Below are 27664 nucleotides of genomic sequence, written 5' to 3' on the forward strand. Positions count from 1 at the left end.
CTCATGACTCCTAATTAGAATTCCGCTTTACGCTATGCTCGGGAAATTCGCTGCCGGGGGCTTTCACGCCTTTCAATCACGAAGCATCAATTCCCATCATGGAAAACTCAACAAACATCTCCTTGATCAACCTCGTCATCTCTATCAGTTTGCCTGGTCGTGCTGTCCACATCCCTTCCATAGCCCCCAACTCCACGTTTACCATGTCCCTGTACCGTTGGCATGTCAAGAGCCCAGTCCATGCACTGCGGTTTGACCAGATACTCGGCAAGCCCAGAACGATGTTGATCTGACTGAGGACGTGGCACACGAGCTCGGAAAAGAGAATAAACTGGGTCGATGCCTCGACAATAGGGACGCGTGCGTATTCCATTGGGGCAGGCCGGATGAGATCCTGGTTTGTGTCGCTTATAGAGTCGTAGATACACTTGAGGATGAACTCAAAGTGCTTGATGAGCTGGACATAGCAGGATATGACGAGAAACATGGTGGGTGAGTCAAAGACAGGAGGAAGAGAGGGTGTAGTGCCAGCTGCACCAGGAGGCGACCCAGTTGATGACGGCGACGTTGTTCCAGATAGAGCAGGGTCCATTACCAGCGCTGTCAAGTCTGAACGCGCTGTGCGGCCCCGATGGGCTACTGTTCGGGTACCGAGTTGTCGATGCAACGCTTTGATGACGACGAGAAACTCTTGAGCCGACTTCATAACCATTTGAAGATTCTCATAACCGCTGATGGAGGCGTAGGAGTCGCAGATAAATTCATCAAAAGGCGTGTTTTCCCTGACGTGCGTCACATGGTCCCAGCCCTTGTGAATCTCCACGTTGAGCTTTGAGAGTGTCTCAAAGTGCAACTTGGTCGGCACAATGATGCGCTGCTCGATACCTGGAGGATCAAGTTGACGCACTGCAGGCCAGTTCTCCATGGGAAAGGGTAGATTCTCGGGGTCGTAGGAGCAAAACGAGTCGAGGTTCCAGTTGAAGCCAGACATGGGATCGTCGAGTAGGCCCTGTAGGAACTGCATATCCTCTGAGGAGTGGTCTTGGCTGCGGGAATCCACTGGGTTCAATGCAACTTCGGAGGGTTTCCTTAGCACGAGGTCTTTCTTGGGGGGCCTCCCGACGCGCCGCTGTAGGCCGGGCTGACACGGCAGATCGAGACGTGTGCAACGCGCGCATGAAGCTGATGGGCCGACGGGACGCGCGCAGCGTAGCTTCTGGCGACGACATCGCTCACAAGCAGAGCGGATCTGGTTTGGATGGGGAGACGGATGCATCGTTTGAGGTGATTAGCTTTGTTGTGTGTAAGAGTGGAATGCTAGATCGCGGTAACGGAGGCTGAAGGGTGAGGAGATTGATGGGTCCCGGTGGCTTGGTCCGTTCGGAGGCTTTTGTGGGGCGGTCTCGGAAGGTTTCCCAGGTGGAGGCTCGCCGGCCGGTATGGATTCAAGGCCGGAGCTCCGGGTTTTGGCGCTAGAGTAGGTGGATGTGCGGCATGGCATCGGTCGGGGTATCCATCTCCCCGTCCCTTGCAGGCCGGAAGAAATGTCAGAGCCGTGTCTGGGAGAACTGGGTGCACAGCGACTTCTTTCTGCTGTGATTCTTCATATGTTGCTTCAAAGGGAAATGTGAGAGACGAGGTCGTGGGTACAGACGAGAATCATCCAATAGAAACCAGGCTCGCTGCCGGAACACAGATCGACGGAGGGCCGCCTCGGAGGGTTCGTACGCGGAGCCAAGCCACTCTTGGCTTCGTACAGCAGCGAAGAGCTTCTGACACACGCTGGGAGTCTTTTCAAAGTCCTTTTCTCGAGTACGTGGGCGATCGAAATTAAGAGCCAAGCCTCCAGGAAATGGTATTGATCTTTTCAACGTAGGTTCAGTCTCATTGACGAACAACTTGAACCATTTTATCGCCTTTTGACGGCCCTTCTCCCCTCGAGTCGCCACATGGATCAAGGTCGAGATGAGCTCGAAGCCAAAGTCGGCCAGCATTGGCGTATTGTGAGTGTAAATTCCAGGGAGCTCGAGGTCGGAACCATACAGGTCGGCTTTGAAATGCCAGTGGCTTGCTCGGCTGGCAATCTGCACTTCAGGCTCAGGTCGATAGACGCCGCTACAATGCGCCAACACGGCTCCATAGAGAGACCTGACATACTCGTGAACACAACGTATTCCTTCCAAATCCCATTTCTGTAGCCGGTTGCCTCCTTTTACCGCGAGAAACCTGGTTCTTTCCGTGACACCCTCTGCCTTGAATCGCGGGTGTTCGACCTTGTAGAATAGCTCATACCTCAGAAACGTCTGTAAGAGCCGCTTCTTTTCATCATAGTTGAGCCTGTTTAAGTTGAACGTCTTATGGGTATATTTGGAATGACTCCGTCCTTTCGACACGTTATCGAGGCAGAGGTATGCTCTCGGGATGCTGGATGATGTTGCCTTGGCCATGTAGTCGCTCATGTACTTGTGCAGTCGACGAAAGAGGCCGCCAAGTTTGACAATGCTTATCCTGTCTTCAGTCACGAGGAGGTTGGGGAATTGTCTGCGCGACCACTTTGCCATGTGGAGAGCAACCGCAGTCTCGTACTCGTCGTGAGGGGTGATACGGGTCGTAGGAAAGTGAACGATGGCCATGGCGTCTTGAAGGAGGTCATTGTCGAGATCGGTTGATAGCTGCTCCCGAGAAATGTATGATTTGTAGTGAAGAAAATGGCCCAGCATGACTGGCGATGCCTGGCAGAGTCGACCCATGTCATCCTCAGAGCGTAGTAGGATGAGAATTTGAGCTCGGGTCTCCGACGAGAGGTATATAAAAGGGTCCATGGATGCATTGAAGGGTTGAATTTGCTGGTATGAATGTCGTGAATGGCTGAGCTATTGGTAGACAGAGACTCGGAACGATGCTTGGAGAGGAATACCGAGATGAAGCGTTGGCTCTTGAAATTGTTTGATCTTGCAAAGGATACCGGTCGGCCGCCCCTTCCATGATTATTAGCCAATCCACTTGACCTTGCTGTCTTGTTCAACTTGTTGTATTATTGTGCGCCGTCTTGACATTTTTTGAGAAGGAGGCTCTCAGTGCGTGTTAGCGACCAAGAGTTGAGGGTGCATCAGTGAGCCCCGACCAAATCAACGCAAGGTTTCGCATATAAATCAATGAGATAATATGAGTTAGATCATACGAAGCTCAGAGTCGAGTGGAATTCAAGAAGTGGAAATTCGTATACGGGTATCGCTCTCCATGAAACTAAGGGTGAAAGCCATCGCATATTGTCAATCAAAAGATCCGCGTCCTGTGGTGTAGTTATTGCCTTAGAGAGAGCCAGTGTCTCCAATAGATGAATCATGATCTAAATTTGATGGATGCGGCGATGTAAGTGCTGAGAGCAGTTCTCCGCTCACCCTGTATCGTGGGAGTTGTGATCTACTCTTGGTGGTGAACCCGCCATGACCTGATGTGTGGCGACCCTCTTGGGACTTGGTAAGTATTTAGCTGAATTTGAATCAGATAGATGATTTTAGTATCTGGGGAGGCTCTGAAGTGATGACTCTAGTAAACAGCATTCTCACACTTGTTGTGTTAGTGAGTGTTGGTTGATGTGTTGGTTCTCACAAATTGAGCAACAGACTGTTGCCAACTCAACCACTTACACCACTCACCCCAGAACATTGTTTCGTATCGAGCCCTGGAGTAATATTGGTAATTACTTGTGAGTTCCCCCAGAATGGGCAAAGTCAGACCAGGATCTGAGGTGTTGGTCGAGAACTCCACCCGCATGCCAACCATACTTAGTCCATAATTGGAGTCGCCTCTCCCATCCAATTACAAGGCGTGGTGGCAGAGTGGTCTAATGCGATAGACTAGAAATCTATTCTCTTCGGAGGCGTCTGTTCGAATCAGGCCCACGTCGATTGGTGTTTCTTTTTGTCAGATTTCCATCTGAGTTCCTTTTTGCTATCACATCTCTGGACATGAAGAGAACAGGCTTACAAGTTGATTATCCCTCAACTAGATGGAAGCTTTTCGTCCCTATTCATCAGTTAGCGAGGGCTCTTCGGGTGATTTGTGAGCGCTAGTGTTGTTCGCAACTCGAGAAATCCTCCGTGGGTGCTGATGTAGCATTCTTCCCAATAAACGTATGCGAATGCGAGCTCGCAAAATGGGAAATACCACCCTAATGTATCATCTTTGTAAGCCCCCGATCTGTCAGTTTAGCCCGCCCCCGAAGGGATGGGACCATTCAGCGAGTTGACCAGGTCTGCCCAGACCAAAAAGACCACATGCTGCGACATCAACCCTTGCAATGCTCAAAGGAGCATAAAACTCTTGTCTGAAGGATTTGCGGAGTTTCGGTTACGGAAAGAATTTTGCTTCCCAGGTCGGCCAGGCAGGTGTGCTTTCGTCGTCTCACCAGGTCAAATCCTCCGATGGTCATCTCCACCCTGGTGACAAAACTCCTGACGCCTTGTTCTTGTCAAGTTATAACTGTCTGCGTTGGCCAACGATGTGGAACTACTGCTTTTGTTGTTGTTTTTCCTTGACTTGCTTGAGAAACTTGAGCTTAAACCGACATGGCTATTGAACAAGTCAAAGACGAAACGGCTCCGTCTGGACCCTCTGACAACCAGACGACCACATCCCCTGACTCTTCCAGTCTTTCAGCTAGACCAAAGAGCGATGAAGAAGCCCAGGATGCTGTAGCAGAGTCTCCGAGAGATAATCTGGCGTTCAACAGAGACTACCGGTTCTGGATGATCATGCTTACCCTCGTCATTTCCACTCTCCTCGCATCCCTCGAGTCAACTGTCGTCATTACTTCTCTGCCTACCATTGTCGAAAATCTTCACCTTGGAAGCAGCTACATCTGGGTCACCAATATCTTCTTCCTAACGAGGTGAGTCTTGGGCTTAACTTCAGTCAACCCCGTTATCCTGACTCCCTGCAGCGCTTGCGTTCAACCTCTCTTCGGCCAGCTCTGCAATCTCTGGGGCCGCAAGAGGGTCATGATATTCATCTTTGCTGCATATACCGTTGGAAGTGGCATTGCTGGTGGCGCCAACGGAGGCGCCATGCTGATCGCCGGCCGTGCTATTCAAGGCATCGGCAGCGGTGGTGTGAACATGGCTGCCGATGTCATTGTCTCAGACTTGGTGCCCCTGAGATACAGAGGAAACTACATTGCTATGCTTATGCTTGTGGCAACCATTGGATTCGCCGTCGGGCCTTTCTTGGGCGGTGTGATTGTTGAAAACACTACTTGGAGATGGGTAAGTACCCCCAGATGCTTCCAATGGCTCTGCTGACACTTACTAGGTGTTTTATCTCAACCTTCCCATCGGTGGCCTTGCAATTCTTGTCACTCACCTCTTCCTCAACTTGCAGTGGAATCGCCAAGAGTCAACAATGGCCAAGCTCCGTCGAATCGACTACATCGGCAACGCCATCCTCATCGCGGCGAGCATCTCGATCCTTATAGCACTCACCTGGGCTGGCCCAGTCTATCCTTGGTCCGACGCTCGTGTCCTAGTCCCGTTGGTCGTTGGACTGTTTGGATTAGTTGGGTTCGTCGTCTACGAAGGTTCAGGCTTCCCTTCCGAGCCCGTCATGCCCATCCGGCTGTTCCCTAACCGCACATCTCGCATCGTCTATGTCAACACTTTTCTCAACATGATGCTCATCTTTTGGTGTTACTTCTTTTTACCTCTATACTTTCAGGCCGTACAAATGTCTACCCCTTCTCGATCCGGAGTGCAGATGCTCCCTGTGGCCCTCATCGCCATCCCCGGCGCCGCACTATCCGCCTTCATGCTCTCAAAATGGGGCAAGTACAGGGCGCTACACATAGCCGGATTCTTCCTCATGACTCTCGGCGTAGGCCTTCTCGCTATTCTCAAGGAAGACAGCCCCGATGCAGCATGGATTCTCATCCAGTTCCTCCCCGCCATTGGCTCTGGCTTCTTGTTAAACACGCTGCTCCCTGCCTTCCAAGCCTCAGCGGATGAGATCGACCAGGCCGCAGCGACGGGGACTTGGTGTTTTATGCGCACATTTGGCACAATCTGGGGCGTCGCTATCGCGGGAACCGTGTTCAATTCGTACACGAAGCAGTATGCGCACATGATCGATAGTGAAGTGGCCCGGGAGGTGCTCAGCTCCGGAGATGCATATGCCAGCGCAACCAGGGCCTTTGTCATGCAGTTTGAGGAGCCCATCAGGAGCCAGATCCGTCATGTCTTTATGCTGGCTCTCCGAAAGGTTTATGTCATCTCTGTGGCATTTGGTGGGCTGGCCTTTTTGCTTGCTCTGTTTGAGAAGGATATTCCTCTGCGCAAGGACTTGGATACACAGTACGGTTTGGAGGAAAAGGCACCGGATGATTTGAAGGACAAAGAGTAAGTGTTGATATGCAGAAGGTCCGTTGATTATGGGCACCTAGGTGAATCTTGGTCCTCGCATTATACAGTAGTCGTTCAACTCTGAGCTCAAGAATTGGGCAGTTCTGTCCAACACTTAGTCCTAATTGTAGACATAATTCAATCTATTCTTAGTCTTTGAAGGTTTAGATAGAAGCCTACTACTAACGAGGCAGCATTGTCTGAACTATTGAACAGGTAAGTTCATGCGTAGGTATCGGAGGGAAACCCATTCTAATTTCTTTTGCAACTCTATGTAGTGTCTACAGGAACTCCCTAACAGCTTCCCAGAAGGCTTGTGGATCCTCACTCATGGGGAGATGGCCCGTTTGGGGCACAATCTTGAGTTCTGCTCCCTTATCGCCAAGCAATCCCTTGAACCCATCCATCGCCTTGACCAGGGCACCATTGGCGTCACCTTCGCCCACGACGAACAACCCAGGCACCTTGCAGCCTCCCATCTTAGGCTTCAGGTCGTAGTCCCAGAGCGCAGTGCAGCTGTACTTGAAACCCTCGACGCTGTTGGTGGCCACGAGATCTGTCATCCACTTGACAGTCTCGGTCTTGTTCTCCACGGTTGCAGGGTGGAACCATCGTGAGACGGTCTGCCCGGCAAGCTTGTTGATTCCCTTGCCATTGTCCTCTTCGGCAATTGCTGTGCGATCCTTCCAGGCTTGAGTGTTTGCCGGGCTCGAGGTGGTGTTGAAATCGCAGGCGACAAACTTTCCAACACGCTCAGGGTATTTGATGGCAAAGTTGAGCGTGGTGGCTCCGCCCATGGAAACTCCAATGAGAATGTCAAGCTTGGTGATGCGTAGGGCATCGAGCACCGTGAGAAGATCATCCGCCAGGTTATCCATGGTGGCAGCAACAGGAGGCTGAGGCACCGAGTGTCGACCACGGGTATCATATCGCAGGATGCGAAGATCAGGTCTCTCACGCTTGAGAATCTCAATGAATGGATCCCACATGTGCAGAGATGTCAGCAGGGAGTTGCTGAACGCAACTGTTGGAGCATGGAGATCCGGGTTTCCCTCTAGCCGATAAGGGATTGTGAGAGAATCAGAGGTAGTGATGTAGGACTCAACAACCGCATTGGGTCCCGGCGTTGTCTTGGTCTTGGAGTCGGAAGAGATAAATGCAGCTGTTGAAGGAAGCTTCGAGAGCGAAGACAACTCTCGCGGAGCCGGACCAAAGACGTAGAAGAGCGAGTAAGTCCGGCGGCCCTTGGAAGCGACATACTTGTCAAAGACTTCAGTGCGCCAGGGAGTGTCCATCGACGCCTTGTGCTCCTTTCCGCCTTGACCGTTCACCTTGGCATAGTCGTGCAGCGCATAGTAGCTCGTCTTGCCCTCCCCCTCGAGATACGACGTCTTGAAGATGCGCGAGCGCAACCAACCCGGGACCTTGGCCAGCATCTCAATGTGCTCCTCAATGACCCACTTTTCGTATTGTTCACCAGCTCCTTCAACGTCTTTCAGCTGAATATCGACAGCGGTCGTCTGGATACCCTCTGCCTCTTTATCAGACAGCTTCTCGAGGGGAACAAAGTCCTGCGACTCCTTGGTATGCACCAGATCGAAAAAGTATCGCTTCACATCCACCTGACCAATTGTCTCGGCCTCTCTGGGAGAACGGTTCGCGCGCAATGTCAAGTAGGTCTCGGTCTCGAGGTGCGACATTGACGTCACGTCGTATGCGGCGAGAAAGGTTGGCTCCAAGTCGTCGGTCGCCTTGTATCGGAGACCGTTGGAGAAGATCTGGGGGAGACGGAGGCGGGTCGGTCCGTGCTCGTTATTATACCACTCGTGGAATTGATCCAGAGACAGCCCTGGCTTGGGCTGCATGGTAACGTAGAGCATACCAGGGGTCGACATGGTGGCTAGGTTTGATGATGCGAGAAGTGGTAAGGAGCGTGGTCTAGGATGTCAATGCCCGAGGAAGGGAACTCGCGATACATATAACAGCGCCCTCAGCGCCTCCGGAAGAGTGATTTACATGACGGCAGGTGGAGTATCGTCGGCAACGACGCGATTCGGCTTCGGCAGATGAATCGGGATGTGGTCGATGCGGAATGTGTAAACGTTTACCCCGCAGCTCACCGAGCCCACCGAGACTCACCGAGAATTGCAGGGGTCTACAGAGGACCCTTGGCCGCTGACCGAGACACCCGATCAAGAGCCCCTCCAAACGGGCCGTTGGAACGTACGTGCAGTGCGGGTGCATGCGGAGATGCAGCTGTCTTGACAGTGGCAGGTCGTGATCGACTGATTATAGATGGAAGAAGCTGATTTTTCTCATTCTCTCGAGCTTTCGCCTTTCAACGTATCCTGTTCCTCTCTGTTTCCTCTTCCCTCGTATCTCATCTCTCTCGCACGCATTAATTCGGCACATGTCAGGCTCTCGTTACGGTCGGCCTCCCGCATGAAGCCTCCCGCTCGCCCAATCTGTTTCTGTCTTGCGGCGTCATAGTCTGCAAGCTGCCGCCTCAGCTGACATGGAAGAGGGGTCATTTCTGATGCTAAGCGGCTTGGAAGAGAAGCCGCAGCGAGCAGCGCAGTCAAAAGCAGAGCCCCGACCTGACCCAGATACAGAAAAGGCGCCCAACTTGATGCCCTCGAGTTGTATGCGGTGACCTACAATTATCCGGCCTGACGGCTCTATTCAATGTGACTCTCCAACTTGGTAGAGTGGTTAGACCATTAAAACTACCGCCACAGAGCTGAGCGCGAACCCAGCCGCCAAGATGGAACTTTTCTGCAAAAGTGTCCCACAGGACTTGTCAGAAGAGAGCTTCAAACGAGAGTTGACCCCTTTTATGACGGCTCTGAACATCTCAGACTGGACATGCGACAAAGCAAAACGAAGGCCTCAAGGTTGGATCAAGTTTCTCCGCGCCACAGATGGTCAGAAGTTCTTGAACAAGCACGGTAAGTACATACCCGAGGGAGACCAGCAAATGGGAAATGAGCCTCCAGGAAATCCACTGCGTCCAAGGATCAGGCCGCGCGCTATTGCCCGCCTCTACATCCTCAAAACCGCCGTGTATGTGGAAAAGAGCACCCGGCCTATCGACAAGCATGTTATCGCGCATCTTAAGCATGATCGTGAACAGAAGGCAAAGTCGACTGCTCAGGATCCGGAAGCACCTACACAAGCCTTCTGGGTTCGAGGTCTCAGCTGCGGCGGCAATACATTTCGTGGCCCTGCAAAGACACTCACCTTTGTTGAACAGGTGGCCTTGACCTTGCCCAGTCTCACCAAGGGCAAGTTCACACCGCAGTGGCTGACTATCGAGGTGGATTTCGGTGCTCGGTTGGATTTTCACAACGACTCGATTCAGGATCTCATCGCCAGCCGCAGTGACAATTCATTCACGTTGGTTCTTCAAGAGCCACCTCGCATCTACCGCCCCCATAGTGCACCAGACAACAAGAATGTCAAGTGGAAGCGAACTCAGGAGATGAACGATTGGGGCTTGTTTCATGCCTACTCGTCAAGTTGTCTCGTCTATCGCGTCTATTTGATGCATGCGAGCGACTTTGACAACATCTTGCGCTTGATCAAATCCCGAGACATCTTGGCCGTCACCAATCACGAACTTCCGTCAGTGCAATGGAGCTACATGGAAGACGCGAGCATCAACGCCGATCGAGGACGACATCAGTTGATCGAAAGGGCCAAGCGCCTTCTCTCAACTGGACTCATGCCGTTCCCCATCTTGTTCCAGGTCCAGGCTCTTGTATGGAACAACTACATCAACCCCTCTAGTGGGATACAACTTTTCGATATTTTAGAACAGGTTGCAATCGACGCCAAGGAGAAGAAGGTTGCCATTCCTGTTACGACTGATGCGATGAAGACGCTGTTTCAGCGAATCCCTTACCCTTGTCCTGGTACCGACCCCGCAGAGCTGGATGTGGTGAGCATCATGGCGGAGATCATGAACGCAGAGTACGAGTATCGAGACGAAAACCCTCAGAGAGACAGAATCTACGGATCCAAACTACCAGATCACCAGGTCTGGGTTTTCAAAGCTTTGGTCACACCCACACGAGTGCTTCTCCACGGCCCCGATGCTGAAAGCAAGAACAGAGTGTTGAGAATGTTTCCGGACAACAATGACTCGTTTCTACGGGTCATATTCTGCGATGAGGATGGTCAGGATTTAAACTTCAACCCTCGTATCGACAATGAGGACACTTTCAGTCGGTACCGAAAAGTCATGGATGATGGTATCGACATTGCCGGGAGGAAGTATACTTTTCTCGGGTTCTCTCATTCTTCATTGCGCTCCCACTCCGCTTGGTTCGCATCACTATTTGTCGATGGAAACTACCAGAGCCAGACCATCTCTGTGATTCTGGAGGCTCTAGGAGACTTCCAGGATATCCGAGTCCCAGCCAAGTGCGCAGCACGAATTGGCCAGGCGTTCTCAGAGACCCCATATGCAGTGCCACTGTTCGAAAACAGCATCACGACTCGCCACATCCCAGACATCAAGACCGCCGATGGCTCACGAGTATTCAGCGACGGCGTCGGAACAATTTCCCAGGACGCCCTGGAAGATGTTTGGATGTATCTTCCCATGCGCTCTGCCGCACCAACCTGTCTTCAAATCCGCTGGGGTGGCTGCAAGGGAATGCTCTCGTTGGACACCAGACTTGAGGGCAAGACGTTCTGTATTCGAAAGGAATCGATGATGAAGTTCCCAAGCAACGATCTGACGGAGCTTGGAATCTGTGATACATCGTCAAAACCCTTGCGGCTTGTCTTGAATCGTCAAATGATCAAAATTCTAGAAGACATGGGGACCCAGAATGATTGGTTCCTCGACTTGCAGAACAAGGCGCTCAACGTGTTGCGCGGCGTCACGGCGAGCGCGCACAACACCAGCACATTCCTGGAATACCAGGCGATTGGCGTCAACATGGGTCTTCCCAAGCTTGTTAAACAGCTGGACAGGATGGGCATCGATTACCGCAGGGACAAGTTTCTCAGATCGGCTGTTGAGCACGTCGTCCTACGAGAGCTGAGACTTCTCAAACACAAGGCCCGTATTCCGGTTGAGAAGGGCGTGACTCTCTTTGGTGTCATGGACGAGACGGGTTTTCTCAAGGAGCGCCAAGTGTATGTCACGTACGACAAGACGTATGGTGTGAACAATGGCAGGCGTATTAACGCTACGCTTGAGGATGGGATCATCTTGGTCACTCGCTCGCCAGCTCTACACCCAGGAGATATCCAAGTCGTCGAGATGGTGACACCTCCCAAAGGCCATCCCCTCAGGAACCTCCAAAACTGCATTGTTTTCAGTCAAAAGGGCGATCGCGATCTACCGAGTCAACTGAGCGGAGGCGACCTCGATGGGGATTTGTACAACATCATCTGGGATGAGCGGGCCATGCCGGAGAAGGTCTTTCCTCCAGCCAACTATCCACGAGTCACGCCTAAGCCACTGGATCGCGCAGTAACTCCCAAGGACATTGCCGATTTCTTTATCAATTTCATGAGAACCGACATCTTGGGCATGATTGCGACACGCCATGTCATGTTGGCCGACTCTCACGACTTGGGAACGCTTCATCCCGAGTGTGTTTCATTGGCAGAGATGCACTCTACAGCTGTTGACTTCTCAAAGACGGGTATCCCAGTGGAGGTCAAGAAATTGCCAAAGCCACCACGCTTTCGGCCCGATTTGTAAGTGCATGTTGAAGCAATTGGCACACCTGCTAACTAGGACACAAGTCTGGCGATGGCGCCACCACTGAAGCTCTATGACCTCGGCCAGATTGATCATATTGGAGATCCCGAGGAGTACGACGAGGATGACATCATGGCTCGAGCGAAACCAAAGTACTACAAGTCGACAAAGATCCTCGGCCATCTGTACCGGAGCGTTGATGAGAATAAAATCTGGCATGAGGATATCCATCGCAAGATTGAAACGGGCGGGCCATCGGTTTGGGATCAGCTACTAACCATTGTCGAGAACGAGATTGTCAAGTTCAAGCTCGATATCGATTGGGAACGCAGGACTGAGGACGCTTGGAAGATTCGCAACATGTAAGTTGCGGGTACACACCTGGAAATGAGCCATCCTGACTGACTCGCCAGTTATGAGTCGACTATTTCGGACAACATGTTGCGCTTTTCAGAGAATGCGCGCTCATGTCTGTCCGAGGTTGAAGTCTTTTGCGGATTCATCCTGAACAAGAGAGGTGGCCAGACGCGACGGCAACGCGATTCATCCATCAAGCTAAAGGAGGAAATCGACCGCATCATTACGTTCATCGTCAAGCAAATCCGCGACCGTGGCGTTGGTAACGACGCCGAGACCCTGAGCACGGCTACCGAGGCGTCTGCCGCGGCTCCGAACCGGTGGAGAGAGGACGTGGTGGAGCTCTGCTGGGCGTGCGTCGCCATTGCTTGTATCAAAAAGGAAGATGCCCCGTTTGTGTATCACGAGACTGGGGAGCTGCAGAGCTTCCGCGTGGTGGCGGCGTGTTGTCTTCTTAAGGAGCTGAACAATCTGGCCAGGAAGATGGATGCTAGCTCCGGAGGGGGATTTGTCGGTGTTGGACGGGGTGGACGAGGCGGTAAGCGGATGACGCTTCCGCTGCGATGATTGAGACTATTCATGAGAGAGCGATGATTTTACAGTGGGAATGTTCCATCTATCGGAGTTTGGACAAGCAGGGATGCAGCTTCTGGAAGAATCTTGTTACCCTGTCAGTTAGAAGTTGACATGTGAATTCAGGTTGTCAAGGCAATGCCTTTAGCAGAGATCAGTACATGAACAGGTGACGGAATTATGCTTATTCGTAGGGCTGAAGGCAAAGTAAAATTGCCTGATTGGCCTCGTGCAGAGGGAAAATCGTATCCATATTAATACCCTTATCTCGTTTTTCTTAAAATGTCATGTTACGAATCATCGTAAGTTGCAAGTGGCTGGTCACGATGTTTGTAAGTGAGTGATTCAGTCAGGTGCCCAGGTAACGACATTTCCAATCTCCCCCTTTACAGCGACTCCATCACGGCGCCTTCAACAACAGCAGCAACAACATATTCGGACCGAAGGCTTACTATGCAGATGCATCGTACTCTTTTATTCCCTTTACAATATTCAGGTCCTGAATCAAATAGTCAGCCTTACCCTACATGTCAGCGAGTCAGCCTGGGAGCCGCGTGGCGATTGGGTCCGTCCAGGTCTAGAAGCGCATTGAGCAACCCCTTTTGGTCAACTCTCCGTCGGAGATTTTACCTGGTTCGTATCTTTCGCAGGTCCAAGCCCGCGCCCAATTTGACCACCCATTGTTTTCCCACGTGAAGTCGTTTCAGCCTCTACTTGCACATGCTTCTTGGCAATTCTCTTTAGAAGTAATAAGCTTCCCATCAGCGCCAGATGGCCTGGGCAAGATGGGTCCTGCCAGCGAATTCCAACACCACTTTGACATGTCCCCATTGGATAGTGGTCGTCTGACTGTGCCTGCGTTGGATGTTTGAGCAGACATTTTGCCATTTCCGTGTACCTGGAACGCATTTCGTCATCCCGAGGTTCAATTCCTTTTTTTTATTTTTTATTTTTATTTTTTTGCGAGCCTCAACAGGAGCTCGTATGATTTGTTGGTTGGGGTATACAAGGTCAAAAGATGAGGCCCCGTGAGCCAAGGCCAAGAGAGTCTCTGCTCTTGATATAACGACCGTTTGGTCTCTTTAACTTTTTGTTATTGCAATCATGGACAACTACCGAGGTTTTGAATTATCAACAATGCCGTCTTTTAGGACTATACATCGAATACGTCAACATTTATTTGGGGACGCGGTGCTCATTGACGACGAGGCTGCGTTGGGGTCGGACTCAACAAAACCTGAGAAGAGGGCGGTTGGACACACAGCAACCGAGGATCAGTCGCATCGATGGACAGTCGCCAATACCAACAACGGCCTCGTTAAGCTCCCGACGGAGCTCCATATGATGATCATGGAGCACCTCACCTTTGGCCAGGTTGAGTCCCTGCGACGGACATGCCGAGCCCTCCGAGGCCGCATCAGCAAGCCCGTCATCCGTGAGGTGTTTCCCGGCATCAAGTTTGAGCTCCTGTCGACGTGCTACCGGTGCCTCTGCTACGACCCCCTGAGGGACACGCTGATCCGGGCCGACGAGTCGGACGCCCGGTATCCCTTGGCCAACGAGTGCCTCGACTGCGTCGCCGCGAGGGGAGGCTTCATGGTCGGACGCAGGTACACCCTCGGGACGTGGGCGAGTGTCTGGGTGTGCCGGTACTGCGGGTATCCCGTCACGTCTGGGGCGGCGTGGAACGAGCCAGAGTTTCACCGCGTGTGCTACAGGAGGTTTCACTGGATGCTCTTTTACTTTTTCCTCGTGGGGATTGCGCAGGGTCTCGTTACGATTATAGGGTCGGCGCTGTGTTGGGGCTTTTATAACAAGGAGAAGATGGTTCTGGCGCCTACGATTGTAAGTAGTTTTCTTCTGTTTCAAGAGGTTGTGCTGACGGGAGTAGGTCAACTTCTTTATGGCGTCTTGGGTATTCTGCCTGACGCTGTTGAGAAACGTAGAGCTGAGGACGTACCACTGGACCTTGATACTAGAGCTTGGAATCCTGGGACTCTGGATTCCTCCCCTGCTCACGATACTCGGGAGTGCTCAGAACAGACCAGGGAGGCCGTCCCCAGCTGACGTCGCAACCATCTTTTTTGTCGTCAGCAACATGTAAGTCAAAGCTGGGAACTTGTGAAGAAGTACCAACCTGTGAACAGCATGTTCCGCGTCGTCAACGTCCTTGGCAACGCAATCCTTATGTCCGAGTACAAGCTCTGGCGGCGCCACCGGCCGAACCAGTCGCTGGCGCAACGGGCCCTGAGCAAGACTGCCGCCATCTTGGTCTTTTGGACGTACCCGCAGAGCGTGGAGCAAAAGTATCCGGGGAAATGGTGGTTGACGAGGCGAGAGCTGCAGCAGGTGTGAGCCCCAAGCGGAGAAAGAAAGAACTGTCACAAAATCCGGGGGTTGACCGAACACGCAGATCTTGCAGCGGGACAAGGGGGAAGAGATTCTGGGGTAGTGGCCGGAGACATGGAGGGCCAAGCTGAACAGAGAGTCGATTGGCTCGAGGAACCAACTGACACATCACAGACGAATCTCTTGTCAGCACATCTTGGATCTCCTTTCAAGTCTCTCTGTATCTCGGATTCAAGGGGGTAATGCACGGATGAGATCAAGCAAAACCTGGGAATGCAACACTACTCGTGGGAAGGAAGTTGCTAGGAGGATCTCTCCCCCGTCAGGTTCAGCTCAACACACTATGGCGTCTCAAGGGGAGATTGATCTCCGTCCTGCTGAGCTGAGGATTGCTCTGTCCAGTAAGGCCGAGAGCGCAGAACTCAACAAAGTGCTTTAGCTTCACGTGCGGTGCTGTTTCACTCGAGGCACATCCAATCTCGGGCACCCTTGGACAAGAGGAGATTAACAGCTTTGGACAACTCTGTTCAATCTTGTTTGCTTTTACGGTGTACGGCTTTCATGTCTCGTACAAGGCATCAAGGCATCGAGACCTCACCCCCCTAGGCTGCCCTCTTGGTCGGCGTCTCAGCGTGGTTGCTCGCAATCTTGGTGTTGCGAAAGTCAGCGTTCTGATCATCCGGCTCAGTAGCTCTCTTCCCTCCTTGGCCCACGACTCCCTGCAAAGCCTGCGACAAGCTCTGGCCGCTTCCGCCGTCTTGACCACCGTCGTCGTGCCCCTGACTGCCGGCGGCGTTGCCGGACTTGGGCACTCGAGGCTGGTGCTGATCGTGGTGCGTCGCGTTCCTCCTCGTGGGCGTGCCATCATAGTTGCTCGCCACGCGCGTGTCCTTAGTCTCGTCCCTGGTGCCCGACTCTGCAGTGGACCCCGTGCCAAATATGCTGCCCAGGATGGTACTGCCGGATGCACCGCTCGGCGACGTGCCCCCGCGCTGCTTGGCCGTCATCTCGATGGAGCGGACGTTTGCACTTCCGGCGCCGACGCCCCCGCCTACTCCCCCGCTGGGAAGCTTCTCCAGGGGCGCGGTAGACCCTTCACTCCTCTGGGGGTTGACATGGCTCAGCTCGTGGCCGCCGGTTACAGCGTTGCCCCCGACGCCCGCGCCCGAGAGGCCCTCGTCCTTCTTGGCCTGGGCTCGGTCCCTGCGCGCCTGCTCCTCGCTGACCTGGGGTTTGCTCCTGGACTTGTAGTAGATGCCGGCGCCGAGGAGGGCTACTCCTGCGCCGATGGGGACAGCGGCGGAACGTTGCTGGTTTGCGCCAAAGACCTGCTTCATGATGTAGAAGATGTGAGATTATAGAATTATTAGAACTGTGAGATTTAGCAGATAGAGAAAGAACTAGACATGACTGAATATTCAAAAGTTTTTTCACTGCTTCTGTTCGTGACGTCGTCGACAGAGTCGTCTACTCATCATGACAACATCGACGTGTAAGTCAGGTCCAGAAACAGCAACGTCAGGAACGGAAAACAAGCCAATTTCCCAGTTGTTTCTTTCAACTTCAAGTGAATAACAAGCCATTGAACAATTGTAATTACGATGGAAGCGTTAAATTGCGATTAAACCGTTCATCTTCTGATCGAGTTCCCACGGTGAACATGTTCATCTCGAATATCCATGACGACAGACCCTTTGATGAAATTCGGTCCTTCTTTACTCCGGGCCTTGGAGAAGCAAGTACCGAGCAAGCACCTCATTGGTTCTACTCTCATGCATGCATTCCCCCCCGGCTGCAATGCTAAAAGGCGGAGCCGCGTTTTGGCGGATACTAGCGGGTGCTTCGGAGCCGCAAGCTAATGTACGGTGGTTCTTTTTTCCCCTCATCTCACTTGGTGCATTAGGCTGTTTTGCAGGGGGAGGTCAAGAAGCATGGGGAAAAGGGAGTTGAGGATGTTGTTGAGAGATGGTCATGATCTTCATTGTGAAGTCATGGGGTTTCCAGAACGGGAAGACAGACTTGTTTCTTGAATCTAGGAAGCTAGCCAAGGCGGTAATTCTCGTATTGATAGAGAGAAAGGTTGAGTAACTGGGCTGAAGGAAAAACAAAACATACCCTGGCATGCTTGTGCTAAAACGGGCCGTCGAGAATTTGGAGAAGGTCCATTTCCAGTACGTAAGGTGCACTCTTGGCTTGGCATCTCATTTACAGACGGGCGTATTGAGGAAGCTCCAGGCCATTTGGAGACAGAGAGGCTGTACACGCAAATGCTACCCATATCAATCTGCAACCGGCACGCGCCATGATCGACCCATCAACGCACATCTTCCAAGAGAGAGAAGCTCTGCCACGTCGTACACACACGAGGGGAGGTCTCTTTCAATGTGTACGTATATCCACAAAACGAGATGCGGATCCGAAGGTTTGCTTCTGGTTGAGAGCCAACCATGACCACGGAACACCATGTCCACATCAAAAGCCCGGGGAATTGGCATCAGTCCGGGGCCCCGATCAACGATCCAAGAAAAACATGGGGTTGGTCTTGTCTTCTAGAGATCCTCTTCCCCAGATGCAGCCCCCCTTTGATCCAGAGCTGTTGAAGGGGTCATGCTTCGAGGTCAGCTGCTTCACCAAGCAAGCGTCCTTCTCTCTTGGCTTCCTCCACGTCTAGAATGTCTCCTCCACACCGTCCATCCCCTCACAGAAAAGCCCCATCAACGGCGCGTGGTGTAGACGACCAGGCTCTCGGTTGGCCGGAGGATGGATTCCGCCTTTGGTAGTCTCTTCCCCTTCTCTGCACATACAACAGATCCCCAACAACGCCCATTCCTAGGACCCCATGCAACCAGTCCCCCCTCCGCATCCAGAACGACGGTGAGGCTTTAGGGCTGTTTGGCCTCCTCTGCTTGGTCGAATCCTCGTCGGGCGAAGGGATCGTGTGGGGAATTTCCTGGGGACTCCAACTTTTGACTAGTGTTCGTCCCCCGCAACCAGAGGAAGAGGCGTCCACCCTTGTTGGCCCTCTCGATGTACCTTTCATGGAGAAAGAGAAGCCAATCCATCACTAGCCTCTATCCCCCTGTCCGTTGCCCTGATGAATCCTAGACACTGGGCTCAGGCCGGCACATGCTGCCCTTGACTCGTTACGGATGGACCGGCGGCGCCACCTTGTAGCAAGCTGTATGGTTACAGTACGCCTGAACGGACAGGCGGCGCTTGGGGGAGGAGACACAAGAGATCGTCTTGGCTCCTCTTCCCCTAGTGGTGGAGATCTGACTTAGTTTTTTCTTGGTACCACCATGAGAACTGGGGAAAAAGCACAATGAGAGTCAGTAAGACTGGCCTGTTGATGCATGGGGGGGACCGGATCAAAGGGTGGCGCCCCTTGTTCCGTGCCAATCTGGGGGACCTGGTCCTTGGAAGGGCTTTTTCTCTTGCAGATGCCAATGGCCTGATATAAGTCTGGGGTTCACCTCGTTCCTCCTCCTCGACATTCTCGAATTGAGTCTCGACATTGACTGGTTTCATCAACTTCTTTCTTCTTCTTCTCGAGCAACATCAAGATACCCATCCCCGCCCAAGAGGAAATCGATTCTTGACGCCTCCCCTTTTCTCTCTTTTCCCTTTTCACCCACGAGAGGTCCATCACTCTGGATACCATCACCACAATGGCCACCACCGAGCACACCGAGCAGCTCCACGAGAAGCACAACGGCATGAACGGCAACTACGACCCCGAGGCCCAGCGCATGGATGCCCTCAAGCAGTTCCGCTCCGCGGCCAGCGTCCAGATGAGCCCTGAGCTGTTCGAGAAGCTCTACCTCTCGCCCATGAACGAGGTCAAGGGAAACCTTCGACAGACCTTTGGCAACCCTACTCCCATGTACGCCCATTCGAACTCCCAGTATAGCATCAAATCACTGATTGAATATATAGCGCTCTTGTCGGCTTCCTTCTCGCCTTCACCCCCCTGACCTGCTGTCTCATGGGCTGGCGAGGCGCCGGCGGCAGCGGTGCCTCCGACAAGTGAGCCTCACGCCTCCACCTCTCCTATACACCACACTAACAACATCATCAGCGCCGTCTACGTCTTCATGGGCGGTCTCCTCATGCTCGTCGGTGGTATCCTCGAGTGGGTTCTCGGAAACAGCTTCCCCGCCTGCGTCTTCTGCTCCTTCGGTGGCTTCTGGTTCTCCTACGGCGGTACCCTCATCCCTGCCTTTGGCACCTACGCCGCGTATGCCCCCGCCGATGCTGAGTCTGCCGCCGAGGGTCTCACTACCACGGGCTTCAACGCTAGTCTCGGTAAGCTTCTACAGAAATCAAACGGTCATCGAGTGGTATAGCTGACTAGAGTTGCAGGTTTCTGGCTGCTGTTCATGGGTGTCTTGACCTTTGTCTTCCTCATCTGCTCGCTCCGCACCAACCTCGTCTTCGTTGCCATCTTCTTCAGCCTGTGGTTCTGCTTCATGCTCCTGACTGCTGCTTTCTGGACTCTGGCTCAGGACTTTACTGGCAAGGCCAAGCTTGCTCAGAAGCTGACTATTGTACGTGCTCCTCTTACTCCATCGGATAGGATAGAACTAACTTATCACAGGCTGGTGGTGCTTGTGGTTTCGTCACCTGCATGGCTGGCTGGTACATCCTCATCGCCGTCCTCTTCGCCATTGTCGACTTCCCCATCCAGATCCCCGTCGGTGACCTGTCGACCGTCATCAAGGGAAAGAGCGAGAAGGAGCGCCAGGCTTAATTACACTACACTTTGAAGAAGTCGAAAAGGAGGTGAAGGGAGGCTCCACGAGAGCCTGTTTCCTTGTGGCGTTGTCGAAGGCGTTGCTCCAGTCAACGGTTGGATTGGGTGGTTTATTGTTGTTGGGAATCTCGGGCCTCTTGGGGAAATAGAGGCATTAGCGAGCTTCTGTTTGAACTATATTTGATTATCGGATACTTGGCATTGGCCAATGTAGCTTTTACTTGCAGCGGACAAAATCTAGTCGGCATCAGGGACGTCCCCAGATGTGTTTGCTCTAATTACTATTCTCTTCTTGGTGTGGAATTTTCATTGCGTGTCCAACGGAGGTGAGAGACCGAGATGTGCACACGGGATGAACAGATTGAGCCAACAACGCTCGACACAAAGCCAATGCGCCAGAGATGCTTCGTACAGCAAGCATCAACCTCGTTGCAACACGTGTTGGGCGGTCCAGGCCGTCCTCCATGTGTTGCTAGCTTGTGCATGCAGGTTGCACCCATCGCTTACGGCTTCGAGAACGTAAGGGGGGCAGACGACTTGGCTGGATGTCAACACGACTGGACAAGAAGAATTGTATGCGCAAACCCCATCCTTCAAGGCAACCACACTCAATGCTCGACGCTGCGGGCGCTGACGGCGGCTGGGCATCTGCAGATCTCCTCCTCCGGATCCCCGGCTTCGTGTTCTGGATGGTGCACAAACTGGCCATTCTTCCCCGCACAGAGAAAAGATGCACAACCCCCTGAACCTTGAGATCGGGGTTGGCCGCTTTGGGCACACGACGCGCAAGGACTATCCCCGTCTGCCCCGGATCCGCAACCCAACATCTGTCTCTTCCCATGGGATCCTGATCTTGCAAAAAAGGCGGGGGGAGATGCCAGCAACTGGTGACGCAGAAAGCATCAGATTCAGGTTTGGCTGGCGCGCCGTATTTGCCTCTTTGCTGCCAACACGAGATAAGCGAACCTGCCAACATCTCTTGATAAATCCGAATGTCAGATCCACAATGAAACCAACACCACGTGTTTCCCCCGCAGTTTGCTACACGGTTGTTCAAGGTTGGAGAAAAAGAGGGCTTCAACGCGTGTCTAGTCCCGCGGAAATATCACCTTGGACCGTTGCGCGATGCTTACCATCTAGATAAGCTTTGATCATCGAGACTATCGGATTTATTAGATTTGTCTAGACCCATTGAAACGTTGGAGAAGCAGCTGACGGGAATATCACGTTGTGCCGCGTTGTTTCGGACATAAGAGTGCGCGACCGTGTCATCCACGGACAATCTATCACCGACTCGTACACGGCCACACTTGACTGAACCGAGATGGACCTTTACTTATTTCGACACGACAGCAATACCGACATATTGTTTTCAACCTGATATTCAATACGAGTTCAATTCTTCTCGTCGCCCCCTGTCGTGGCTGATATCATGTGCTGGTATCCCTGGTAATAACACTAGCTGCATATCCAACTAATTCCGCGTCAGCAGCAAGTTCATCCCATATTAAAACGAGACCCAAAGCCCACATATTCATCCACTGAATTATTTGGTCTCGGCTCAAGTACTAGTTTAATTATGTGTTGGGGGCCACAACGCATCACCGCCCAGTGAAGGCCTCACCAGAGAAAAGGGGCTTCGGCGTGGGGGACGGAAAATCTCTTCACTGGTCCTCAAGGCTTTCAGGCGTTTGGAATGCTTTGAGCTCTGGTAGGCGAACGTGATACTGTAGTCTCGTTCTGCGAGCTGTGTCCTGGTGACGCCTTGACAGGGACTCCACGTGCTGTTATCCAGCAACTTGCTGAGCTTCTACACGACATGAACACGCATTTTCTTATCTGTACGTCAAAAGAAAGATCTTTTAGATCCATCTCCTAGTGCGTATCATAACACCTGCCCTAAATGGCTCGAGGGTAATGAGGTTAGTGATATTTGTAGACACTTAACCTGAAGATGGAAATTGGCCACGCATGAGATAATTGTGTCTAATTATATTTTACCAGAATGGTCTATCAATGAGCATGGATAAGAGTCGCTTAAATGCCACCGGATTGGCCTCAGAACTGGTCTATCTGCGAGCAGATTTCGTACGGGAGCTATCAACAAATACTTCACCAGCAGTCTCAACTAATTAGAAATGAGAGAAGGGAGATATTTCGTAGCTTTTGCTTCACCTAGGTGTAGATGAAGCTTTTCTTGGTCATCGTCCTCCCTAGAGCTACCAGCGTTCGCTTAGACACTCTGTGCTCATACTCGACTCGCGACATTATGGGCCAATACATAAATTTTAATTGAAATGTCTTCGAGAGAGAGGCACGTATTGAAGCCTGTATATAGAAGGACTTGAAGGTCGTTGTAGTTGTTATTGTGTCTTGCATTTAGTGCAGCTTGCACTATGAGCTGTCCCCTGTGAGTGGTGATGGTCCAAATGCGGTAGTCAACGGACATCATTCGCGAGACAAGTGTATACATAGACGTAAGAAACTAAGGGATGCATTTTGCAGACGCTTTGTATTCTATCGCGGATTTGCTGCGTTGAGCCTCCCTGAAATAAGCACCAGCCATCTCCCACGCTCAAGAGTGAGACCGGGCGGTTCAATCTGGCATAGACATGAATGATTTCTGAGTCATAATTCTTGTCAAGATGCCTTTAACAAATATGCGCAAGGCAACGCTGAAAGAAGAGTGTGGTTTGTCAAGCAAGTGTTTGCGCTTGATTCCCACCATCAGTATGAGCCAACCGGCAAAGGTGAGGAAGCTGAAGCAAATCTTTATGTTGCCACTATGCTTTTAGAACTGATTGAACAACGGAAACATTACTGAAAACTATAAAACTCACGTGATAATGGGTATTAAAAGGGTACTCTTCTCCCCGTCCTCTCACCTCATCCCCCATCGCATCCATTCCCTCACCAACGACGCCAGGGCCGGACCCCAGTCCCCTTATATATACACACTTCTATATATCTTTTTCCAAAAGAAGAGCTAGATCAGAAGCAGTTCACGCTCTCGAAACCTAGGTCCGTCGAGCCTAGTGTTGACCTCCCTTACACTCTCCCACGTCTGCCAGTACGTCAAGGGGTTCTGCCTTGGAAGTCAATTCGACAGAGGCCCGTGTCACCATCCTCGACGGGCTCCGGTGCACTTCGAACCTGGAAGGAATGCGAACCATGACGCAGGTTTTCCCAGGTCGTCGAACTCCTGCAGAACGAGGCGCACAGTGTTGGGTACCGCGAAACAAACCGTCTTTTCAGCGTGGAGAACCCAATGCTATATACGTTCACAACTCCCTCAAACTCCCTCACACACTAGCAGTTTCACTCGCAGCCTTTCTGCGTTCTCTTGTCTGACAACTTGAGAATGGTTGAAGCTGTTGACCTTGCCCTGTCTGACTGGCCGTAATCCAGGGGCGGAGTTGAGGGATTATTTAAGAAGCATTCCGCCATGCATGGGTTCAGGATATCTTTATATACACCATGACATCTCATTGGCCTAGAAACGTTGCCAGATTGACTACTCAAACGATGAGTGGCTTGAGCCTTGCCTTCCGACCACATTCACCCGGGAGGCTAGGGGTTAGATCATTCTCATGGCGACGATCGCTACTTCAACCAAAGATCCGAGCCGACTACTTCGAAAAGGCTTGGGAGTGAATGATGATATATATATTCAGCCACGATTTACGATCAAACCACAAACACCGGAGACGTGGCCAAGGCGGAGCACCAAAGCGCTCGACAAGCCGGTAGAGAACCAATGGTCGGTGCAACACTTGGAGACGAGACACGTTAGCCTCCACATGAAACGAGTCGTACACCCCAACCCGCGTTCTTTGAGGCCAAAAGAACTTTCATGGTCGAGTATACCACGCAGTTTCTGAGCAACACAGACTCGCTCAAGGGTTCCCCCTCATGGCAACCACTCAAATGGATAACACATGGGAGGACGGATTTGCGTCACCTCGCCTGTTGAAAGGGTACATGGTCTCTCTGCACGACCGCGATAACATGTTGTGTGCGTCGTTCGGGACAAGCCTCAAGTCGAGCATCTTGCGACAATCTTGCTCCAAAAGCTTATATAGAAGTACAAAGGCAGCCTCGTTGAAATATGCCAGGAATGCATCAACGCCTCCTTGGCATGCCTTCATACGTATCCTTCGGATTCCGTCCCACGCACCAAATGGATAGCAGTCGATTGGATCCATTGGAGGCATCATGCCCCAGATTATCAGCTGGGCTTTGGTGTTCTTCTGCATTGAGGAGATGAGTCCTCCTAGCAGACACCGAGCACAGCTGAAGGAAGATGCCCGTGAGGCTGTAGTACTACCTTGCGGACACATTTTCGCAAAATTCTGTATCCAATGGGTCGTGAGAGAATCTCCTTTTCCTGCGAGACGTGAGTGCAGCCGGGACGCCATAAGTCGGACGTGGAAGCCCGTACTGTCGACGATTTCCCGATGACGAAAGCGACATCGCCATCGTCGACTGCGTTCGAACTTTGAGGCTCTGGACAATCGGGCAATATATATAGTTGGTCTCTGGGCTAGATGAGCCGAGTCACCACGATCAACGTAAAGGCTCGACTTTCTGGCCCGAAAGGCTTCCATTGACCTTTGACCTATTGACTCTGGATTACAACACCGGGCTCGGTCGGTTGGCAAACTAGTCCTGGAGAGGCAGATGATCCTATTCCAATGCCTTGATGTCATGGTCGAAGATGTTCTCGGACAAGCCCGAAGTCAGAAGGCCTCTGGTCAAGGACAGGTCAACGTGCCACCTGTTGCCTTTTACGGTCCGAGTGTATTAGACATCCTAGACAAAATCTTGTCTGGCCTTGTCACATGTATATCTTGCCAATTTCGGCTTGTGCGAGGACCCTTTTGGGCAGAACATCGATGGGAGGATGGCTTCGCCTTACTTGGCCTTCTAAAGGGACACCCATTCTCATCGTATCACAGTTTCCGACAAGATTTTATCCATCCGGAAACTTCTAAACGGAAGATCAAGGGCAGAGACAACTACCTAACTAGATATATACAGTTGCTGGATGCCACTACCCTATGACGCCCCATGGACACGATCGACGAACAGATCCCTCCCAAACATTTTGAGGTACATCATTTCGATCTTTTAAAGGAGGATCAAGAGAACTCCAAAGACTCCTATGAGACTTTTTGGCGCGCCATGAGTGTCCGCCAAGGGGCCAAAGAGAAGAAGGAAGAGAAGTCAATAGGGTGGAAAACCTCATTGAAGCCCAGCAGCATGCTTCTCCCCCCATGTTAGTGGAGCTGAAGCTGGAGAAGGAGGTATTGATTCGAGGAATGAACCAGGGAGACGCAGTCGATACCATCGATGAGGAAGACGGAGAGGCAAAGGCCGCAACCGAGAAAGTGGTCTGGGCGACGGAGACTGAGCGACAGCCATCAGTTGTCACGGGTGAATGTAGTCCTTGACGCTACGGCCAGTCTTCGAGGCTCATTTACAGGGGCTGCTGCCCTGATCATAAATATCTTATTATTGATGAGAGCGTGGAACCATAAACTACTCGTCTCGCATCGCTTGATCAATCAACCTGCCGCACGAACAGATGGCTACCACGGTCGGTCAGGGCATTACTGCTTGCTCCAGCTATGGCCTGTGGTCGGTATACTCCGTCGAGGGACATGTAATCCGCGAGGTCGAACCGCTGGAGGATGATTACTTCGATACACACCGTCTACGACCAGGGACTGACCCCGAGGAGCCTGAAGGCCCTGACCGGGCGACGAGTCCGACCACCCCCAAGAGCGGGACATTCTCGCTATTGCCCTCAAGAGGATTGACTGATAACTCTTGGTCTCGGAAAACATACCGTTGTTGGTAAAATAGCTATGTTATCTTCTATTTAGGATAACTAAGTGTTGATCCGCATCAAACAATTCTTAGCATTTCCCATGTTCATTTAATACTACCTACCTAGTCCTAGAGTACCTGAGAGATAGTAATCTAAGGCAAAGAAAAGTTTTGATTAACCAACTAGCTAAACTTAATTAAGTCTTACCAAGGTATTTACTCAAATGTGTTCAAAGTCGTCTATAAATTTGGCTACATGCTGAATGTTACTATGATTTGTATAACCTAATAGGTGGATTAGTATCAGCTTTGATCAATTTTACTCGAGAATTGACACTATTTACTTTATATGCGCCCTATAATTGCAGTGTCATGATCGGACGTAGGAGGGTCTAGGCTGGAACCCGTATTCATCCACAAGTAAAGGGACCATCTGATACGATGTCTGACTCATATAGAAAATCGAAGTCTCTACTTGTTGATCGATGGAAGCTTGCAGTCAGTATTCCCTTTACCACGGGAGGAGGTCAAGGGGGAGTGGACAGTACATCGTGATCCAATACAAGTCAAAAATCTCAACACGATGACATTCGCGAATACAGTACGACAGACGATGAGATATTTGGGGTATATAATGGATCCTAGTTCAAGTGGTATTGGCTGATCAAAGCCTCTATGTACAATTACCATAGTCTACAAGTATATACACCAGAACAGCCACCCCTAGCATCCCGTCCACATTGAGTCGTAGCAACTCAAAAACTAACTGGCCCAGCCAGCTTAGTATTCAACGTCGGCGTGGTAGTTGTTGGTAGTAAAGACAGCGTTGGTACCCTCAAAAGGCTCAGTACCGGCACCCACGCTCTGCAGAATCTGGGAGCTGCTGACGCCGTGGTTGTCGACGAGGTAGTCGGTGAAATCTGCCAGGTCGCCGCAGAAGTTGTTGACGTCTGACTCAGCTACGAAGCTGAAGACGGTCATCTGGTTGTTCTTGCCCTGGTACAGCTTCCACGATGTGCCGGCGAGCTCGACGGTTGCGACGGGAGATCCGTCGTTGCTGATCGGTCCAGCTCCTCCCAGAGCTGATAGCCAGATCATGAACTCGTATTCGGCGTCTCCTGACTCTGTAGAACTCGTAAAGAGGTCGTAGGCGACGTTGGCAATGATCCCATCGCCAGTATAGGTCCAGTCCCAAGCCGAAGGAATGCTCGAAACCTCTCCAAGAGTCTTCTTCTCAATCTCAACAACAGCGTTGGGATACGACTTGACCTGCCCCTGGCCACCGGTCCAGGACCACTCGACCGACCAGGCGATACTGCCGTCGCTCTGCTCGCCGCTGTTGGTGGTGCACTGCTCCCCGGACTCGGCATTGTCCTTGCCCCAGAGGTTGTTGTAGATGGTGTAGGCTCCCGCCGTCTCGGAATCCCACTGGCCGCAGAACTGGCCCCGGGGGATCAGGCGGGTTGGTGAGGCAGCGGCTAGGCCGGCTAGAGCTGCGACGATGGCGGACTTCATGGTTGATTATTAGAGAGTGTGGATAGGTGAATGAATGTGATGATGTAAGAACCACAGGGAATGAATGAGAGTAAAAGAACAGTAATGAAAATGAATACACTAAAGAGAATGTTTATTACTACAAAGATCTACACTGCCAAATCATTGAGTTTTATCACTTTCATCCCC

The 27664-nt window shown here is 51.8% G+C and overlaps 9 protein-coding genes across 9 annotated transcripts; 4 read left to right on the forward strand and 5 right to left on the reverse strand.

Moving 5' to 3' along the window:
* Window positions 1-76: 76 nt before the first annotated feature.
* NCS57_00022700 (uncharacterized protein) lies at window positions 77-1207 on the reverse strand (the record flags this gene model as incomplete). Its single annotated transcript, XM_053050315.1, has 1 exon — window positions 77-1207. The coding sequence occupies exon 1, from the start codon at window positions 1022-1024 to the stop codon at window positions 77-79; it is 948 nt and encodes a 315-aa protein (XP_052918830.1). The 5' UTR covers window positions 1025-1207.
* Window positions 1208-1547: 340 nt separating this feature from the next.
* NCS57_00022800 (uncharacterized protein) lies at window positions 1548-2822 on the reverse strand (the record flags this gene model as incomplete). Its single annotated transcript, XM_053050316.1, has 1 exon — window positions 1548-2822. One exon carries the CDS (start codon window positions 2820-2822, stop codon window positions 1548-1550), a length of 1275 nt encoding a protein of 424 aa, XP_052918831.1.
* A 1749-nt stretch (window positions 2823-4571) lies between these two features.
* NCS57_00022900 (MFS domain-containing protein) lies at window positions 4572-6396 on the forward strand (the record flags this gene model as incomplete). The annotated part of the gene is made up of 3 exons (XM_053050317.1): window positions 4572-4894; window positions 4946-5267; window positions 5314-6396. 3 exons carry the CDS (start codon window positions 4572-4574, stop codon window positions 6394-6396), a joined length of 1728 nt encoding a protein of 575 aa, XP_052918832.1.
* A 280-nt stretch (window positions 6397-6676) lies between these two features.
* On the reverse strand, window positions 6677-8290 carry NCS57_00023000 (uncharacterized protein; the record flags this gene model as incomplete). Its single annotated transcript, XM_053050318.1, has 1 exon — window positions 6677-8290. One exon carries the CDS (start codon window positions 8288-8290, stop codon window positions 6677-6679), a length of 1614 nt encoding a protein of 537 aa, XP_052918833.1.
* An 869-nt stretch (window positions 8291-9159) lies between these two features.
* On the forward strand, window positions 9160-13041 carry NCS57_00023100 (RNA-dependent RNA polymerase; the record flags this gene model as incomplete). Its single annotated transcript, XM_053050319.1, has 3 exons — window positions 9160-12113; window positions 12162-12479; window positions 12531-13041. The coding sequence occupies 3 exons, from the start codon at window positions 9160-9162 to the stop codon at window positions 13039-13041; spliced, it is 3783 nt and encodes a 1260-aa protein (XP_052918834.1).
* A 1110-nt stretch (window positions 13042-14151) lies between these two features.
* NCS57_00023200 (F-box domain-containing protein) lies at window positions 14152-15402 on the forward strand (the record flags this gene model as incomplete). The annotated part of the gene is made up of 3 exons (XM_053050320.1): window positions 14152-14892; window positions 14939-15147; window positions 15195-15402. The coding sequence occupies 3 exons, from the start codon at window positions 14152-14154 to the stop codon at window positions 15400-15402; spliced, it is 1158 nt and encodes a 385-aa protein (XP_052918835.1).
* A 596-nt stretch (window positions 15403-15998) lies between these two features.
* NCS57_00023300 (uncharacterized protein) lies at window positions 15999-16733 on the reverse strand (the record flags this gene model as incomplete). Its single annotated transcript, XM_053050321.1, has 1 exon — window positions 15999-16733. The coding sequence occupies one exon, from the start codon at window positions 16731-16733 to the stop codon at window positions 15999-16001; it is 735 nt and encodes a 244-aa protein (XP_052918836.1).
* Window positions 16734-19064: 2331 nt separating this feature from the next.
* NCS57_00023400 (uncharacterized protein) lies at window positions 19065-20146 on the forward strand (the record flags this gene model as incomplete). Its single annotated transcript, XM_053050322.1, has 5 exons — window positions 19065-19279; window positions 19333-19422; window positions 19475-19701; window positions 19759-19943; window positions 19994-20146. The coding sequence occupies 5 exons, from the start codon at window positions 19065-19067 to the stop codon at window positions 20144-20146; spliced, it is 870 nt and encodes a 289-aa protein (XP_052918837.1).
* Window positions 20147-26761: 6615 nt separating this feature from the next.
* Window positions 26762-27496, reverse strand: NCS57_00023500 (Glycoside hydrolase family 12; the record flags this gene model as incomplete). The annotated part of the gene is made up of 1 exon (XM_053050323.1): window positions 26762-27496. The coding sequence occupies one exon, from the start codon at window positions 27494-27496 to the stop codon at window positions 26762-26764; it is 735 nt and encodes a 244-aa protein (XP_052918838.1).
* Between the last annotated feature and the right edge of the window lie 168 nt (window positions 27497-27664).

This window comes from Fusarium keratoplasticum, chromosome 1 (genome assembly GCF_025433545.1).
Source record: "Fusarium keratoplasticum isolate Fu6.1 chromosome 1, whole genome shotgun sequence".
NCBI lineage: Eukaryota > Fungi > Ascomycota > Sordariomycetes > Hypocreales > Nectriaceae > Fusarium > Fusarium keratoplasticum.